This window comes from Ambystoma mexicanum, chromosome 1q, assembly GCF_040938575.1.
Source record: "Ambystoma mexicanum isolate Mex_15411 chromosome 1q, UKY_AmexF1_1, whole genome shotgun sequence".
NCBI classification, from domain to species: Eukaryota; Metazoa; Chordata; class Amphibia; order Caudata; family Ambystomatidae; genus Ambystoma; species Ambystoma mexicanum.
Window position 1 is genome coordinate 265011662 of NC_090922.1, and position 15909 is coordinate 265027570.

General features: G+C 42.7%; 1 protein-coding gene across 2 annotated transcripts in view; it reads left to right on the forward strand.

The window, feature by feature from the left end:
- PLCG2 (phospholipase C gamma 2) overlaps positions 1–15909 on the forward strand; it is a 953330-nt gene that overhangs the window by 630643 nt on the left and 306778 nt on the right. For both annotated transcript variants that reach the window (XM_069638435.1, XM_069638443.1), the window contains exon 17: positions 9328–9506. In XM_069638435.1, coding sequence (XP_069494536.1) covers positions 9328–9506 — 179 coding nt within the window. The remainder of the gene's footprint in view (positions 1–9327; positions 9507–15909) is intronic.

Consider the following 15909-nt stretch of genomic DNA (forward strand, 5'->3'; position numbering starts at 1 on the left):
GGGTAAAATCTGCATCCTCCTCAATTAGAAATTCCTCATTTCCTCTGGGGCTGTGAGCTCCACCTCACACTCTTCCTGTCTCTCCCTTTTCTATCTCACTTCACTCCATGAGTCTTCTATCTTCCTGTCAGGCAATTCTGTCTTCTGTAGAATTGACACTGACTGCTGACTGTATTCATGTTATATTTCGTTCCTCTTTCTTTCTTTTCGTATTGCACCTTTTATTGCCAGGATGAATTGCCAAATGATTTGCATGCTATCTGCAGTGACTTCAGTTTGTCTTGCTAGCCTGTACCTGCGCCATACTTGCGCTGTCTGAAAATGCACATCAGAGCTCAGAGGGAGTACGCTCATGCGGATACAGTATTGCAGGTTCTTTCCTTTAATGTGTGTCAGTGCGCCGGACCGCGTCACTATGGTTACATGCTCCAGCACGCTGCGCGCATCTGCCCAGAAGCTGCAATGGTATAGTTGCGGGAAAATTAATGATTTATTAGGCAATCCTGCGTATGGGAGACGCGAGCCGGCATCTCTGCCTGAGTGAGAGCACCCACAGACCCGGCTCACGTCTTTGTTTCCTTCTATGATATGATGTGGCATTTATAACGCGCCCATACACAAATGTTTCAGGGCGCGACGAGGCAAGGGAGGGGAAACGGAGGGAAGACAGACAGCTATACTACTAGGCCAGGTGACGTTGAGATTGCGCAAATGCGGGGGGGAGGGAAAAGTGCAGGGGGAAAGGGGAGGGGGCAGTGCAGTACATAGGATAACAATAAAATAAATAAGACAATAAATAAAAGTGCAGCCAGCTGGTGGCAAGTGCAAGTGGTAAGAGCAGACATCAGGGGTCAAGTGCTAGTAGGGGCTGTAGGGATACAGAAACAGTCCCCGGGTGGAGGGTTGCCAGGGGGCAGTGCAGGAGTTCAACTGGCGGGGAGGGGACCTGGGCCTGGGATCAGAGGGTAGCCTGGTAACCAGTGCAGTTTCAGATTCAGCCAAGAGGTCAGCAGGGGAGAGGAGGAGAGAAAGCAGAAGCAAAGAGGTACTTCCGGAACCGGAGATGGTTCTCCTCAAGTTTCAGATTTGCTATGGGATTCGCTCAATGAGGCGCAGACAATGCTGCTGACAACCGAAAATAAAGCAGTGCTAATGGGTCTCGCGAAACATAATCCATGCTGAACGAGCTTGCAAAGTGCCCCCGCTCTTAAGCACAGGCGAAAGTCCAGCACTGCGTAAAACACGGTTGAACACGAGCATTGCGCTTTCTACCCTTAAACATGAATGAAACTCAACATTGTCTTGTATAACATATTGTCGGGGTGATCTCCCGGGGCCGGCAGAACCGTCCGCGGACCTCCGGGGCTGGGGAGGCCCCAACTCCTCCCGTGTCCCAAAAGGAGTATTAGTAGTGGTAGGGTTAGTATAGATCCCCTATGGGAAGAAATGTTAGTGGATGAGGACGGCTCAGGTGGTCCACTTGGGTTGTCCCTAACAGTTGTTACATTGGAATTGTTACAAGGGGACCTTTGGTGATTGGCTAAGAGTAATAGCGTCAGTGATGAGCCCCCCTGTATTCTTATTGGTTCTCCCGTGAGCCCCCAAGCCTGGGACCATCGTCGTTCCCAGCTCGCGGTGCACCTGACATTAGCAACAATGTGCAACTATGTGTTTGTGCAGACAATGGAAAGGTCTGCTTACGGGCTGGTGAGCAGGTCTTTCCCATCGCTGTAGGTGTCCAACTTGCCGCTTCTTTGTTGCAGATTGTGTCCCAGACGTGGGTCCCTGGCGGTTCTCTGTCGTGTAGGCTTGGCACCTTGTCAGTTCGGCTTAGTCACGTGTGGGGAGACCGTAGCTGGAGTAGAATTATGAGCATTAGATTTTGTATTTTGTCTCGTGAGGGCTTGGCACCTGTAGGTATAAACTTGGCGCTGGGCGCTCGGCATGCAGGTTGCAACATCATGGCCTTGGCTGCGGGCTCTCGTTGGGGCTCATTCTGCATGGTCAGCACTTGTATTTCGTTCCGAGAGGATTTTCGTTTGCGAGGCTCCTGCCTGGGGACTCTTGCTTGTGGCCTACTTGGGCCTAGTCCGTGGTTTGCGGTACATAATCCATACCGTGGGGGTCACATGGTGACAGAGTGTCATACGCAGCATTAGGTATACATGGTGGCATCTTCATAGTGATAGGCAGCAAGAAAGCTTCGGCAAGCATATACATGAGCTCTTCAGGCGTCTTGCGTTTCTGCGGTGCTGTAGAAGGCATATGTGAAAAATAACAATGATGCATGGCCGTGGGTATGTCAGTCCGCTATGTAATAGCACTGAGTATATTCTTCGTGTTGGTTGGTGTGTTAGTGACCAGTGTGCATGGTGGCACGTGTGTTCTTGTCTGTTGGCTATGTCGTCATGGCATCTCTAACGATGTCAATACTTGTGGCTGTTGTTCTAGTCGAGCTGATCCATGTTGCAGGCGTCGGCTTGACCCGGACGTACTCGTGGGCATATTCTTCGTATATGCATGTTTTTGAAGCAGGGTATTTTGTCATCTGGTAAACAAGCAAACTCCTCTCGTGTGGGGTGCCTGGGCCGTGATCCCCTAGGACATGGTCTGGATGAGATCGGGGGGAGGGTGTTATCCCATTCTCCCACTTCAATATGCTATGCTCTTAAAACATGCATTATAAATACATTCCTTGAGGAGCCCTGGAAACATTTACTTATCTGCTGTGAAGCGGCAAAAAGAAGAGGAAGGGACCTAGGCAGGACATGACAGGAGATAGACAGGTCCTGATTGGCTGGATTTTCGAAGGGAAAACTACTATTACAGGAAAGAACTCATGGGACAGAGAGTTTTTCCTTGGATGGGTTTCCAGCTAGGTTTTTGTAAAAAAATAAAAAAGAAATAAAGCATATTTTGAAAGATATTTGTATGTGAAAAGGTAAGTTTAATAGAAGGTGCTGGAGAGTCTAATTAAAGAAGTTTAAGCATAATACAATCGTAATGCTCGCCTCGGGTCTTGACAAAGAATCAATAGGGAACAAAGAGAGAAGTGCAAGGGAAAACCAGTAACACGCTGCAAGAGACAGTAAAGGAACAGGAGCTGGGAAAATAAAATTACAAGTGCAAAACCTCCCTCTGCCCCACACACGGAAAGAAAGGAAAAGGGCACAAAAAAGGAAACCTCTCAATGAGGGTTGTCTAAAGAATCAAGGTTACACTGCAAACAGGGCGAAGTCAAAGGAATAAAGAACACAGCCAAACTGGGCTGCACAGGAAAAGGAAAGCACTGGAAAGTGCTGGCCCCAAAACAGAGGAAGACAGAAAGGAAATCCAGGAAGCAGAAAATACGAAAAAGCGCCCGAAATTCGGAATCCAGGAACATGAAAAAAGGAACTAGGAACTAGAAACTAAGCATAAGAACCAGGAACAAGGGACCAGTCACAAACAGGAACACTGCAACAATGACCAGCGCTGGACTGAAGCAAACGGAGGCTTGCACACCTCAAGTGTGATGCTTGCTAGCAGCCACATGTGCTCCTTATCCTCCACCCAACCTTCTCCTGCAAGGATGGAGATAAAGCAGTGGGCAAGGAATACTAGGAAGCGTAGTCTTTTGAATAAAAATGCATCCTGGATGCCAAAAACCCAAAATGGATCCAGAAGGGAAATGAAAAAAAAATGTTTTGCCACTACCAAATCAGCACATTACTGTGTGGTAAGGCTCTGAAGTTAAGTCCAGTAGGAAACAGTGCCCAAAACATATCCCCAAGTGGTGGGAACGAGAGCAAAGAGAGTGAATCCTGAAAATATCCTATTTAAATTTCAGGATCCTGTCTGAGGAATCAAACTAAGTGAGAAAAGTAGGAAATTAACCCTAAGCATTCAAAAACTGGTTGGAGTCACAACTGGAAATACAACATCAATTTGAGTTTGTATAGTGGCAAGATGGTTTGGGTCAAGCAATTACTTCTCTGTCTCATGAGGGCTATAGTTGCTTTGCCAAATTTCTGAATTTCAGCCAGTAACAACAGATGCAAATACATGGATTTAAGTGGGGGCGCTAGCTTTATTATGTAGGTTCCTGCAGCTCCGGGAATTAAATAAGATCTCTTCCAGCCCTCTAGATTCCACAAGCAGTTATTGGAAGGAATTTCAACAGAGCAGGTTGCATCTTCTAAAGGAGGATTACACCCAAGAGGCTTGATAGTGCATTCCCTTGGGACTCCTCCTTCTTCAATATTCTCGTGTCTTCCGGCTAACACGTACTGAATTCTTTGTTGGCTCTTAGTAAGAATGTAGACATCAAATCAGGTATCCCACCTACAGTTTGAATATCAGTTTTCCCAACCAGAGGGCCAGACTCACTCCCTTTCTTTCTATTTTGATTTTCGGATCCGGTTTGGAGCAGGTCTGTTGACCTTGATTGCGTGAATCCTTGAGCAACTTGACTACCGACCTGAGCAGAAATGGTGTAGGTAATATGAGGGGATTCTCCTGCCATCTTATCATTGTTCATGTTGGCATCCACATACACTTGAATTCATCTAGAATCTGGTCACAAATTGAGCATCAATACCCATTTGTGTTCAGTGGAACGCAACATTTTCTAAAGCTCACAATGTCCTGGTGGTATAGATATACACAACTGAGCAATGAGAAAAGGACTAGACAGAGTGGAGAGGATAATAGGGTAGGTAACTGACAGGTTACCACTTGAAGACTCTATATTACTGGTATTTTAACGAACAAACAACTTAAAACAAACAAACTAAAGACAGGATTTTGATTCACATCTCTATTCCTATATATCAGAGCTAAGGCTCGAATTTAAAAAAACTTGCACTAATAGTTCTGCACCACCCCTACCCCAATTTAGCCTCTCATCCCGGTCTTCGCTTCTTATAAGCCCATCAACAGCCTTATTTTGACTCATCCCCTTGTAATGCGGTGCGGAGACAAGACCAGAACGAATGCAAGCAGAGGTAAGCCTATTAGCATCTCCCACCAGTATCAGTTCAGTGTGAAAGACGAACATCTGCTACAGCTGCCATCGCCAACAGCGCAAAGAAGGTTTGGCGCAAACTAGTGTGTAGGTTAGGGGGTAGGAACACCCAAGCATCAGCAGTGCAGAAACAATATCTTTGGTGTGCGTCTCAGGTGGACGAGCAAATCATCAAGCAGCGCTGCAAACCACAAACAACCAATTATATTTTATTGATATTTTATTTGTACCGTGCTCCTAGACAAGTGTTTCAATGGCTCTCAGTACATGGATGCTTGGATTATTTGCCTTGTACTGCTCGTTTACCCATAAGCAAACATACCTCTTCCTTTCACTTCCAAAGCTCATTCCACAAGAAGTACTTGAACAGCATTAGTCTTCATTGCAAATATTCCAGTAGATGCAATCTGCAAAGCTTCAACATGGAGTTCAGTTTACACCTTCACACAACACTATTGTGTAGATATGAGAGTGAGGGCAGACACACAAGTGGGTCAAGCATAATTAAAACATTTGTTTTCAATGGTTCCTTTAGCTCTGTCACCATCTTCTACAGATACTGCTAGCTACTCTATAAACGCATGCTTCAGAAGGTTAGCATTACTGAACCAATATTCGTTTTTCTGTGACTTGTACCTGCTTAGTCACATGCGCACGCCCAGCCTCCTCACATGGAAGCTAATGCAGTTCTCTCATGCCTTCGTCATATCAGAAAAACAAACAATCTGAGGACATCGATGCATGATGGGTCATAGGTACCTGCACACGCAGAGTAGGGATAGTGTGATAGGAAAAAACCCTGTTGATGCCTTTTTTGATTTAGAGAACAACAAAGTGTAATAGTCGGTACCACCACTAGATTGCTGCCTATGCAAAGCATTTGACCCTAAGCATATACAAACTTCAGAATGTGGATTACTGGGTAATTAATATTATGTATATTAAACAACCTGAAAATATCTCAACCTGATAATATGTACATTAACCCCCACCCCATTGCTATTAGGTTATCTATGTAACGACAGCAAACTGGAGAATTAGAGAACCTTGTGACCTACAGGAGTATACCTTCACAGAGCAAGAGCAAGCAGATGTGCATAAATTGAGCCTCCAGCTCTCTTGGCAAGTGAAATACAGACTCATGGTGTATGTATGTGATGTATATATGGGATTTATAAAGCACAACCTTTGCTGGGAAGCAACAGAGCGCTGTACAAAGAACACGCATCCAGGGGGTCACTAGTAGGATGCAGAGGTAGCTGAGGAGCTGGAATGGGTGGGGAAGCCATTAAGGGGAGACTCCAGAGTGGGAGAAATAGGATTGAGTGATTAGTGAGATGTTCTTTGAAGAGTAGGGTCTTCAGGTCCTTCCTAAATTGTAGGATGGAAGAGGCCAGTCTTATCTGTGTTGGGAACTTGTTGCAGAGACAGGGTGTTTAGCAGGAAAAGGCTACGAGAAAAGGTGCACAAAAATAAAAAGCATGAATCCCACACTCGTGGGCAGTAGCTTCACCTTAGCACATCTCTCCTTTCTCTTAAAGGAACCTGCCATAGGTGAATGGAAGAACAAAGAGCCCTTGACTCTATGGGGTTTGGGCATGCGCAGGCTGTTGCCATCCTCCAGGATAGCTCAGCAAGTCCCCTCCCAAAAGCTTGTTGTTAGCTGGCTATACACATGTTCGCAGGCAGGTGCACTGAATTCACCATACATTCCGATCATAAGAATTTTGCCTTACAGATCACTGTTTGCCCAGTGTGTAAGCATGTTTCATACATACCCATATCAACAGTATAGCTGTCGGGTGCTTCTCCCCTCCTTCCTCTAGGGTAAACCTCTGGATCAATAGGTTTCACCGACCCCTCCCTGTCCTCGGACCTAGTGTGAATAAAGGTAAAAACAGTCACCCAGATAGGCAAAATACCCTTTTGCCTAGACACCCTGCATGCCCTGCTCCTGGGCATATGTTGTATATATTCTTGTATATATTTACTGCTTGCCGTTTGTGTTTTACAGACACTTGCTTGTATATAGTGCCTCATATATGTGCTCTTCTTGTCACTGTGCTGTATATACTCATACCAATTACTGTAACAAGCTTAAGTTTTCATGTAAACTTGGTTCGAAGGACAAAATGTGTTTAAAAGTTCCCCAGCAAAGGCCTCTCATGACAAAGATCTTATCACTGGAGGTGTAGTGTGGTGTTGCAGGATGCACTTCCATTAGAGGGTGTGGAGGGAGTGGTAGACTTAAACTGTGTGATCGAGTAGAAGTTGTAGCTTAGTGAGAGGAAGTCAGATCAATTTACCATCAGAAATGTGTTGTAGAGGCGATGTAAACTATCAGACGATGTAGAGCTCCTTTGATGATAGTGGCTGTGGATTTAGGTGTTGAAGTTGATAAATTTACTTGTGAAAAAAACTATAACTGCCTAGTGAAGATTCCAGACCATCGGGCCACAGTCTTACACCCTCTCATGCTACTGTGAATATATTTCCAGTGGACAAAAACTATACACACATCTTTGTATTCCCTTTATAGAAAAGGGGATAAATGCTTCTTTTTTTAAATGGCCTTCCATGGTTTTGCAGAAGAAATTAAACAGATTAAATCCACCCCATAATAGCCAACATTTTCTGCATTTAACTCTGCTTGCCTCCAGTTGTTTTTATTGTTTAATTTGTAGCACTGTGGCAGCCTGATTTACAAAAGATTTTCCTATGGGATTGCGCCATTGTAAAATGGGTTTGTGAATCAGCCCCTCAGTGTACTATGACTGAATGCATTTACTTCACCCATTTCTTTTTGAGTATTCTTGCATCTTTCATTAAGGTTGTTCAGCAGTTAATGTATTGCCATTTCGTTTTCATCTTTTAATGAGACCAATGAATATTTTCAGCAATAACGTATTATTTTAGCATTTAGGATGCTCAGGAGCACATCTTTGGGGTGGCAGGGACTGTTGCAAAGGCATGTCACTAACCAGACATAAAGAGAGATTGAATATCTGCTCCAGATTTGCTGGAGAAATTCCAAGAGTTAGCAGTGGAATTGGTCCTTCACATTAGAGATGGGTCTAAATAATGCAAGAGTCGTGGTCACTTCGAGCAGCAGGAGTGCTGGAACACTGTACAAGAGTTGGACGCGAGTAAAGAGTTTGCCAAATTGCAGAAAGTCAGGAAAATTGCTTAAGATTAGGTCTGAAACATGTAGGATGTCAAGCCAGCAGTGACCTGTCTGTCAAAATGTCGTGGTTCTGGCAAACTAGTCAATTTAGAGCCCTGTGTTCTGATATACTAATAATTAATTAATTAATTAACTAGTGGTACCACCCAGGGTAGCCCAGGTCTGTGGCTGACATGCACGTGGGGGTCTGCTATAGCATTGTTTGTGTTTTATTGTGTCATAACTTCCTATTTTTGAAAAATCACAAAATGATCAATCTCCCGAAATCGCCTATACTGATAGCATAGGGCCGGACTCTGCTCTACCGCTGTGCAGGGCGAATGGGTGAGGTTGGTCAAATTTCACTATCCCCAGTACACCCCAGACTGGTATGCCGTCCTTGGGCCAAAATGTAAGCCCATCAACTGTTGTGGGGATGGAGCCAACAATCGCAAAATCTGCAATCTCCCAAAACCGCCTATACTGATAATACAGTGCAGGGGGAATGGGTGGGGTTGATCAAATTGCACTATCTCCAGTACACCCCAGACTGGTATTCTGACCGTGGGCCAAAATTTCAGCCAACCAACTGGAGCCAACCCCAAACATACAAAAACACTTCCACAAATATATGTATAGATTAATCATTTATAACAAGCTTCATACTGGGGACCAGTCTGTAAGCATTCGACTAGGATTTGAACCTGTATTGCTCTGCGTTGTCTTGCTTCCAAGACAAGTGCATTGCACCTGAGCTATACTCCCGGGCCCACTTGGTTAGGTCTGATTGCAATATAGCTGATGTGGCAAACCCCTGCAGGTCTGACCTGTTCAGCAGTATCTGGCAGCTGCAACATGTCTGGCAAACTCTAGGTCCTCTATCTATGTGTGGGAGAGTTGTCCAACCAAAGAAGGTCTGCCAAACTGCCAGAGTGATAGGAAATTACAGAATGTGTGGCAGACTATGCAATGCCCTTGAGATCAAATTGTACAGAAATGTTGTGCAAGTTTGGACAGGTCACGTCTGTGATTGCATTTTTAGAAAGGTGCATGTGTGTGTGTGTTTTAAGGGCTTCAGAAACAGCACTCTAAGGTGGTAACTAAGGGCAGTTATTACCTGTGTGATGCTTTATTGTTGTGCTCCTCTTCTTATCCCCAGGATCAGAAGACCACCGACCTCCATCTGAGCGAGAAGTGGTTCCATGGGAAGATGAATGGCGGGCGCGTGACAGCGGAGAAGCTTCTGCAGGAGTACTGTGCAGAAACGGGGGGCAAGGACGGCACGTTCCTAGTGCGCGAAAGTGAAGCATGCCCCAACGGCTACACCCTCTCCTTTTGGTACAGCCTTTTCTCATGTTTAACCCGTGGCGGTACTGCTTGATCACGTGCTCTCTTTCTCTCGCTCTCCCATTTTACTCATGGGCTGTCAGTTATTTTTAGTCTCAGACAGTACCGTCTTAACTCATCTTATGAAAAATGAATTAGTTTTTAATAGTGAATAGTTACATATTACTTATCACTTCAAAATCATAATGTTATATTTCATGAAATACATTGCATTTAGCAGAAAACAACCTGTAGAATGCGAACCTTGCAATAAATACATGATCAATTCATAGATATATAAGTAAAAAAATAACAAAGATTAAGAGAGACAAAAAACGTGTTGTTGCCAAGAAAAATCGAATCACTTACATTAGAATCACAGTCACCTTTAAAGGCAATTCCATAGATATCAAAATAATATTCTCTGTCGACAATGGGTTCCAGCAGCTGGCTGAATTGCTTTCATTTTTTGTTTAGCTAGAGCTGCATCCTTCAATTATGTCTTTAAGTTGTTGATTGACAATGAGTTCTACCACCAGTTTATTATTCAGTTCTTGTTTAGCTGTATCTACATCTTTTAATAATTGTCTTTAAATGTTGAATTGTGATTCTAACTAAACTGACTCAATTTGACATTGAAATAATACGTTTTTTTGGCTCTTTTAATGTTTGACATTTTCTACTTTTCTATCTTTGACTTTGTCATGTATTTATAAAGTACAAGTTCTATAAGTCGTTTTCTGTTAAATACAATGAAATAAACATTGGGAAAAATGTATAAAGTGAATAGGGTGTTGGTAAGTTAACCCCAAGTGCACTGCATTTAATAGAAGTTTGATATTTTGCCCATTGATATCTTGAGGTTGATTTTAAGGTAAACCGCTCTAAGATAATATAACACGGAACACAAGAGAACATGACTGTCTGTGAAGTGGGACCACCTCCCTGCTTTACATACAGTCCTATTTCCCCCTAGAGTGTTTTTGATGTCATTTTAGATATCACTAAATAATAGTGTTTATAACCATTTTTTATATATGTATTTATGTTTGACGTATGGGATTCATAGAGCACACACCTAGCTATAAAGCAATGCAGCTTTATATTAATGTTTATTACAATGTTTAATAGATGTATATATCCTTGTGCATGCATAAACGTAGCTATAGAGCATTGCTGTATATAGGGGATGCACTCCGCGGGTTTCAGGTAAGGTGGTGGAGTAGCAGAGGCAGCTGTTATCGGCAGGGGAGAGAGGAGCTCCAGAGTGAGTGAAGAAGGGATTTTGTGTTGCGGACAGCAATTGGAGAGAGACTCTTTGAAGAGTAGGGTCTTCAGTTCCTTCCTGAACTGTAAGATGGAGGTCACTAGTCTTATTTGGGTTGGTAATTTGTTCCAAATACATGGACAAAAGTCTTACTAATGCTAGTATGTTTAAGCATGGCAAACATTGTTACACAGAGAACATTTGATATCGAAGACGTCCACCATAAATAAGGATACTCTGAATCTTTAGTCCACAAAACACTAAAAAAGGACTACAATAGGTTTGTACATCGAGATCAGGGGACATTTCCTAACGTTGAGACGAGAGTGGAATGAATGCCGCTATATTGAACAAATATTTGGACTTATGCAGCGTCAGAGGTGCTGAGAAGGTAAGCTTGCAGCATTTGTAAAGACTTTCGCATATTAGAGTCTTAAAACAGTTCAATTTTGGTTCATTCTTTTCATATAACCACCTGAATGGGGTTCCCAAGGGACTGAAATGCATTGAAAAACGTGAGATAAACTCTTTGGTACACAAACAATTGAATAAAATGATTGGTTGAACATTGTATACATTATGAAAAAAAACATCATGATGATAATGCTTTGAAGCTGAATTAGAGACACACAAATATTTCTATACAGTGCACGGCTGTGTCGGTGTACTTGTAATTTGCTCCATTAATACATATCCCATCCTGAAAATGTATTTCTCAACATTAAACATGTTGGGTCTGGCTGATGGTAGTTGCAGCCCAGTGCATCTACAGAGACAGATATTGCAGACTCCTGCTTTAAATAATGAGCTCCATTGGCTAGTACTATACCAAATAGTTTCAGTGCATAGATAATGCATAGGGGCATCCATTTCCCAGAACTCCACCAAGTAGTCTCTCTGAAAATTGTCCTTTGTTCTTTGCAAACCAAGAACGCTCAATTTAGGCCTGCAATCTAAATGTAGCTTTTTTCCTCTGGGGATTGCTCTAGATGACAGGAAATAGGTCATTCTATTAAGCTGTTGACATATAAACTAGAGAAGACTTTATGAGTCAACATTCCGTGTCTCACCTAATCCCCAGGTTTATCCTCTGTGATGCTGGGAAGTGTAAAGCACCACCATTCAGGTCCTCCTTGAGCAGCTTGGAAGTAAGGGAGAGTTGGCACACCATAGTGCTAATACTACACCCAGCCTTTCCAGGCACTGTGAGTTTTGTTTGAAATGTATAGGCAGATATATAGAATCAGAGAAATTCACCCAAAGTTTATGCTTGGAGCCTGGAGTCTGGTACATTTCACACATGTGCCTGGCTCAGTCCTCCTCAATAAATCTGTATGCTCAGGCCAGCGTACATTGATGGCCTTAGATGGAGTACTGTCAACACACTAAGAGGTATGAGGGGAAAATTACATTTACCCTGCTCTACAAGCATAACCCTCAAATAGAGGTAATGAACCATCAACATATACACAAAAAAGCTTGTAGGTAGCTTTCTAATTCAGGAAAGGAGTACTAATTCCTCATGGATTCACAAACACAACTGCATTGTGGAAAAATACTGGTAGCCTGTAGGAGAATTCAACCTGCCACCAGTCTGTTTTTAATGAGAACATCAAATAAAATTCAAATTTGGGAGACAAAACGAAACAATTGTTTGTCGAGCAATAAAAAGTTGTACAATTGTGCAGGCAAGGAAATACATATAAACGAATAATGGTAGAGGGGAACTGATTCCTCTACTACACACCAAAGGGTAAAATATAAACCACTACAAAAAACATAAACAAGAACAAATGTTAATATTCAATTGACTCATTCAGAATGGAATTGTTGCACTCTCAGTCAAACCAATTCATACTCATTCAAAACACCCAACACGTTTCATTCCTCACACTCACACTATAAAATCGAGGGAAATTCATCAGGGGAAACTTGTCTGTCAAATTATCAACAGCATACTACATAAAAAAACATCACATTGAAGATTGTCTTTATCTTCAGTCTGAACCAGGTAGTTGGCCGCTTAGTGGTCCAATTCTAGTTAGTCCAAATTCCAAACACAGCATACATGTTCGCTGTGTAATGGGAAGGTTATAGTGGACCTTTCCGGAAAAAGAAAAATGGAACATAGGTATAAATCAACCTTATGTCCACAGCATGAATGTGTCTAACCAAACTTACATATCTTAGAAAGAATAGGAGATGAACTCTAATTTCACCACACCTATTAACACTAATAAGTGAACACAAACTGGCACAAGGACATGAAACAGCGTGTGTTGTCACACCAGCTACGTATAGGTCAATAAGTCAATTGCTGTTATGAAAGGAAAAAATGGCCTGTGCTTGTCCAGACCTCGCTAAGAGATGGATTGAGAGGGTCTCTAAGGAATGAGAGAACAGCATATGGAAAACTACAGCTGTTTTACACAGTCTCTCAAAGGCAAAGGTGGGTGGAAAGTGAGCACGAATTACTATCAATAGCAACTGTTATAAATGTTCCAAAGTCGGCAGGTTAGAATTACTAACTATCAATAACAACTGCTATAAATGTTCCAAACTGGCCATGAAAGGAAGCCTAAGTAGTACAAAAGATTGGTGCAAAGACATAACCTCACACCAACTCTGACCACGGGATTGACTCCTTCTCAACTTGACAGGGGAGAAAAAGCAGTGCCGGGTACCCTAAAACATACAGGCTACCGAAACAAAGAAAAGAACTCACCCAGTGGGTGGGTTAATCGATCTACAGGAACCCAGCAAAGTACAATGACTGAGTTGCAGGTAATCTTCATTCATGGAGTTAAAATAGTAAGCACCAGATTATGTGTTGTTAACTAGAACGCCTTAGACCTCAAACAGATGGATTACCGTCACATGGGGTCTTGTAGGAAAATGATTGGTTAAAGCGTCTCTGCTGCGTTACTTAAAAAGTTAAAAAAAATGAAAATAGTTATCAGTAAATTATAGTCATGTGCAAGCTAATTCACAAAGTTTGAGGCGTGTTGCAAATAACCTGTGCGATGGTGGACCTCACAGTCGATGTCGGCAAGAGGCCCATGGGGCTTGCAACCATCTCGGGGTCAATTAGAGTGTCACTGCTGTTCCGATTACACTGCACGAGCCACGGTTCAGGCCCAGGATTAGCTGATAGCATATACACGGAATGCCCGTCACTGGATTATGACAAAATATATTCTACAATGCCAAATGAGAAAAAGCGTCATGTGTCTTAGAAATTGTCGTCCCGTTCAGTGCTCGGTCTAATGATTAAAGAAATGAACAAACAAATGTCTTACCGTTTATCACATAAGGTTGAAGGAGACCGTTCGGACAGGACGTTGCAGCTGCATCAATCAGTGCTATAATCAGGAGACGCCGACCTCTCTCCTCCCAACAAAGTACGTGGGAGGAGGAGTGAAGGTGGACTTTATTTACACAGACAAGTTTAAGGGTCAAAATATCACGTGGGTGAAAACACTCCCAAGGGGCAGTGGTCAGAATGTGTATGGTACACTGGCACCCGCGAAAAAAGATCAGAAAAATCAGAACTTATGATCGTAGCGTGTAACTAGTTTTCAGAGTCTCGCTTCCTCGCCTCTTAAGTATGTGCTTGGAATAAAAAGTAAAAGTGAAGAGTGGGCCCCATGTACTGCCCGGGGTAAAAAATCAAAAAACAATGATGTTAGGCTGACCAATAAAGTTTCTCGTTGAGCCCATTAACAGTAGTTTTGGCCAGATAAATCAATCGTTCTTTTTTAAGTAATGTCCTTTTTTCTCTGCTACGATCTGTGCTTGCAATACGTTTCCAGATTACAGTCCAGCACAAATCCTCCAATTTGTGCATATGTTCTATCCAATGGTCAACTAAGGGAACATTTTCGGTACGATTCTGAACTTCTGTGCTCACCTATTCATGTTTTGACCTTTCACTCGGTCGTGCCGATGTAAAGTTTCTTGTATGGACATCAGATTCCGTAGATGACCATAGTGGAGTTACAGTTGGTCAGGCTCATTTGTCTCTAAGGGGTGTTAAGACCCAAGTCTATTCATTGCTTTTGTGGGTTGAGCCACAACATACGCAGCTGCCACATGGATAGTGTCTGTTCAAATTTGGCATGCACCACTGTTCAGGGAGTGTGATTTGTTTGGTTTGAGTTAGGCAGATATTGTTTCTGGTAATCTGCTCTTTTAAGTTAGCGCTCCTTTTGAAGGCAAAAATAGACCGAGCTAATGGTTTGCTCCCTTGGGCCTAAATATCCCAATTTCTGGTCACAGTTTTTTTAATGGTATTAGAAAGATGTCTATAAGTATTGACAAAAACCAGTTTGTCATCTTTTTTCAATAGCACATACTCTGTATTCCAGAAGAGAGTCTCTGTTGTTGTTACTAGCCCTCTTTAGTGATGTCCTGGTAAGTACCGGCGGTTAGCCTCTCCAATGTTGGCGTTCACTCATTAGAGCCGCTTCTTTCTTAAAGTTCTCTTTGTGAGTACTATTCCGTTTTAAACGTAGATGGAGTACACCTATTTAATTTTTGATACTAATTAAGTTCTTTTCTAGCGTAAAATGGAACCAGTGCGTGAAAATGTTGAGTAATTCCAGTGCCTGCTTCTAAGTCCAAATCTCTTACAGGTCATACATCGCCAGAGTATTATCAAAGCCAAGTTAAAATCTCAGTTCAAGACAACAGAACATACACATGTAAACATTTCTACTTTCTGCATGCCACAGTATGGTTCCACCAGTTGAACATACTTAGTGGGTGGCAAAGTTTTGTCCCTAACACCAGGGCACTTTCTCTATAGTAGGCAGATAGGCCTCTATATTCTCCCTTTAAGGATCTCATAATACAGAACAAATATGTTTTCCAGATTGTGAATAATGCATTCTCTCACCATAAATTCAGTGGGATGCCCCAGAATTCCTATCGAATTTAACCCACTTCTGCCCCTTGATGCACCAGTGACCTTTGGGTACTAGTCTTAGTCATTATAGCTGGAGAAAGAACAGGATAGAACAGGGTGTCGCCAATCAATGCTGGGCCGCATTAAAAGGAGGAGATCCTTCCTGTCTTTCAAGCTGAAATGCAAAGGATACTCAGGCACGTGGCCTTTGGTTTCGTGCACGCCAATATTCTTAGTGCGCT